This window comes from Hevea brasiliensis, chromosome 12, assembly GCF_030052815.1.
Source record: "Hevea brasiliensis isolate MT/VB/25A 57/8 chromosome 12, ASM3005281v1, whole genome shotgun sequence".
Taxonomy (NCBI): Eukaryota; Viridiplantae; Streptophyta; class Magnoliopsida; order Malpighiales; family Euphorbiaceae; genus Hevea; species Hevea brasiliensis.
In genome coordinates, this window is record NC_079504.1 from 43,731,129 (window position 1) to 43,735,036 (window position 3,908).

Genomic DNA, 3,908 nt, shown 5'->3' on the forward strand with positions numbered 1-3,908 from the left:
TGCCAAAATTTTTACAGAAATTCCAAATAATTTAAATTTGTTATTTCTATCACTTCAGTTCAAAAAGGTTTTTAACACCTGTAAATAGTGCTCACCACTGTAAAAGAAGTAAGAAAAGTTTTTAAAATCCCTTGTAGTGTATTTAATGGGTTATCAGTAGACGGAGTTGGTAATTCATTAGGTATACTACGGGATCATGTTACATCTTACAAAGGGGTAGGGTGTGACAGGGAATCAACCAAACAAAGATCTTAATGGCACCGGATCTACAGCTGAAACTGAAGGTATGTCTAAGATTTTACCTAAAGTTAAGCTAGCCACTTATGATGGTAAAGAACCTAGGGCCTGGCTTAGGAAGTGTATTAAGTATTTTGAGGCGTATGGGGTTCCAAAAGATCAGATGTTGGGAATAGTCAGCTTGTTTTTAGTTGACAGGGCAGATGCTTGGTATCATAATTGGGTAAAAAGGGAAGGATCTCATTCTTGGATTGATTTTGAGAGGGATCTTTGTGTAAGATTTGGGGAGGAAGGTTTAGGAGATATAATTGAGGAGTTTATGAAAATGAGGCAAGAAGGGTCACTTAAGGAGTATCAAGATAAGTTTAAAGACATAAAAGTTAGATTGGAGAGGGTTATGCCAAATTTATGGGAAGCCTATTTTTTGTCTGGTTTTATTAGAGGGTTGAGAGATGATATTAGGCCTATGGTGAGGATGATGAGACCCACTACTCGATCCCATGCCATTGAGACTGCCAAATTTCAAGAACAACTCTTGAATTGCAATAAAAAAAACCTAATTCCTACTATAGACCTTATCAAGGAAATTTCAAAACCAATTCTTTCACTTCACCAACATCTTTTTCTTCTAAACCTAACCCAAGCAACCAAAATTTTTCATATATACCTAGACCACCTAATTCAGAGAACATTAACACCCTAAAATAGCCTTTCACTACTTAGAAAAACCTTCCTACTACTAGCCAATCTTTTGTTAACCAACCTGCAGTTAAAACTAATACTAATATCACTACAAATTCCAATACCATCAGGCAGCCAAGGCCTTGTTTTAAGTGTGGAGATAGATACTTCCCTGGGCATCAATGCAAGCAACAGAAATTAGTAATGGCAATACAAGGTTGTGAGAGTGATGGAACAGTTTTCCAAGTGCAAGGACAAGACATGGAAGATGGTGATAAAGTATGGCATGATGTTGGAGAAGGAGAGGGAATAGGTTCTATAGAGGAAATGACATTATCTATGCATGCAATTGAGGGTAGACAAGGGACTAAAACAATAAGAGTTCTGGGCAAGCATAAGAGCAGAGAAATATTGATTTTAATTGACAGTGGTAGCACCCACAGTTTTTTAGATGTTAAGGTAGCAAGAGAATTGAAGGTGCCTTTGGTGGATGTTGATGTTTTTACTGTAATAGTGGCTGATGGAAGGAAAATTTTATGTACCACCATATGCCTTGCTTTTAACTAGAAGATTCATAAACATTCTTTCAGTTTTGATTTTAGGTTGTTGGAAATGGGGAGTTTTGATATGGTGTTAGGTGTGGATTGGATGAAGACTTTTAATCCCATATTATTTGATTTTCAAAATTCTTCAGTTAGTTTTCACAAGGCAAGAGTGAGGATAGTGTTGCAAGGTATTACTGATTCAATTTCTTAGTGTCAGCAGTTGAATTGTGTGAATGGTGATCAATTGGGACTTAAATATGGAGGGGATTTCCAAACTCCATTATTTTGTATTCAATTTTCTCAACTGCCATCTTCTGTTACTCAGTGTGCTGCTCTGGCAGGGTCTCCTACAGTTCTCAATTATCCACCTGAATTGCAGCTGTTACTAGATAGATATCATGGTATTTTTTAGGACTCTAAGGTTTTGCCACCATTCAGAAGTCATAATCATTGCATTCCCCTAGTACCTTCTGCCTAACCTGTTAATATTAGGCCATATAGGTATCCTCATTTCCAAAAATATGAAATTGAAAAATTGGTGAAAGAGATGTTGGATAATGGTGTTATACAGCCTATTACTAGTCCTTATGCATCTCCAGTCCTTCTTGTTAAAAAAAAGGATGGAACTTGGAGATTTTGCATTGATTATAGAAGGCTTAATGACCTTACTATTAAGGACAAATTCCCAATTCCCATAATTGATGATCTTGTGGATGAACTTCATGGTACTACAATCTTTTCTAAGATTGATTTAGAAGCTAGCTACCATCAGATAAGGATGAATCCTTTAGATGTTCACAAAACAGTTTTTAAAACACATCATGGGCATTATGAATTTACTGTCATGCCTTTTGGCTTAACCAATGCCCCTACCACATTCCAAGCACTTATGAATCATATATTTCAGCCCTTCCTCAAAAAGTTTGTTTTAGTTTTCTTTGATGACATTCTGATTTACAGTTCTTATTGAGAAGATCACTTGAAACATTTAGAAGCAGTTTTTAAAGTGTAGCAGCAGCAAAAGTTATATGCTAAGCTTAGTAAGTGTTCTTTTGGGAAGATGGAAATTGATTATTTGGGACATATTATTTCTAGAAAGAGAGTGTCTACAGATCCAACAAAGATACAAGCTATGGTATCTTGGCCAGTTCCAAAATCTGTGAAGGAATTGAGGAGTTTTTTAGGGTTGACTGGGTACTATAGAAAATTTGTGCATTATTATGGATTAATTAGCAAATCACTTACTGACATGCTCAAGAAGGATGCTTTTCTTTGGGATGATAAGGCACAATAGGCCTTAGAGCACCTTAGAGCTGCTATGTCACAAGCTCCAGTATTGGTTTTGCCTAATTTCTCTAAACCATTTATAATAGAAACTTATGCAAGTGGGACTGGTATGGGGGCTGTCTTACAATAGGAGGGCCATTCCATTGCCTTTATTTCTAAGGCATTTGGTCCAAAAACAAGGTCATTGTCAGTATATGAAAGGGAGCTACTAGCCATCACTTTTGCCGTTACAAAGTGGAGGCATTATTTGGAGCAGGGTCTTTTTTTCATTAAAACTGATCACGAAAGTATTAAACACTTACTTAAGCATAGGTTACATACAAATTTACAACTTAGAGGGGTTTCTAAATTGTTGGGGTTGCAATATAGAATTTTATATAGAAGAGGAGCTGAAAATAAAGTAGCTGATGCCTTATCTAGAAGGCTTGCAGATCTGGACAACACTTTATTGGCCATTCATCACTCCTCTCTATAGCCCATATAATACTCTCACTTTAGGTAGTTCGTACATTCTACTGTTCCAATGACTAACGTCTATTCGGATAGCCAGGATGTCTGAAACTACATTCAAATTAGAGTGAGGAAACATAAATTGACTGAATAAAGACTAAGTAAAATTAAAGAAAAGTAAAAGAAGCAAAGTACAACTCGGTTAAATGAGCTGGAAGTCACAGCGATGGGTGACCCTAATGGGAAGAGACTGTGAAGACAGTTACCAACCCCAGACCCGTGGAGAAACCCTATAAGATAAATATTAGAACTTAATTGAAGAAATTATGAAGATTAAATGACATTAACAATGTCAAAGAAAATTTAAGAAAATTAAGTCAATCGGTATAGACAAGCATAATTCGATAAGCACAATGGAGGGCATTTTGGTCATTTCACCCTCAGTGATGAATTTTGACCTAAATATCAATTAAAATAAGAGAGATTAAAACACATAAAAATAAATTAAATTGTGAATTTATGTATAAAAATAGGAAAAGAAAAGAAAAAGAAATAAAATAATCACCTAAGCATGATCTCATAATGACGTCATTAACAAATTGTGACCAAGGAAATTTAACAACTAATTTAAAAGGGATAAGAAGAGATGTAAAAGAGACAAAAACTCATTAAAAGGAGTCTTCTTCTTCCTTTAAACCTCCCGTGGCC

At 35.6% G+C, this 3,908-nt stretch overlaps 1 protein-coding gene across 1 annotated transcript; it reads left to right on the forward strand.

Moving 5' to 3' along the window:
* Nucleotides 1–286: 286 nt before the first annotated feature.
* On the forward strand, nucleotides 287–2,433 carry LOC131171223 (uncharacterized). The gene is made up of 4 exons (XM_058130693.1): nucleotides 287–706; nucleotides 961–1,425; nucleotides 1,789–1,844; nucleotides 1,956–2,433. The coding sequence occupies exons 1-4, from the start codon at nucleotides 287–289 to the stop codon at nucleotides 2,431–2,433; spliced, it is 1,419 nt and encodes a 472-aa protein (XP_057986676.1).
* The last annotated feature ends 1,475 nt before the right edge of the window (nucleotides 2,434–3,908 follow it).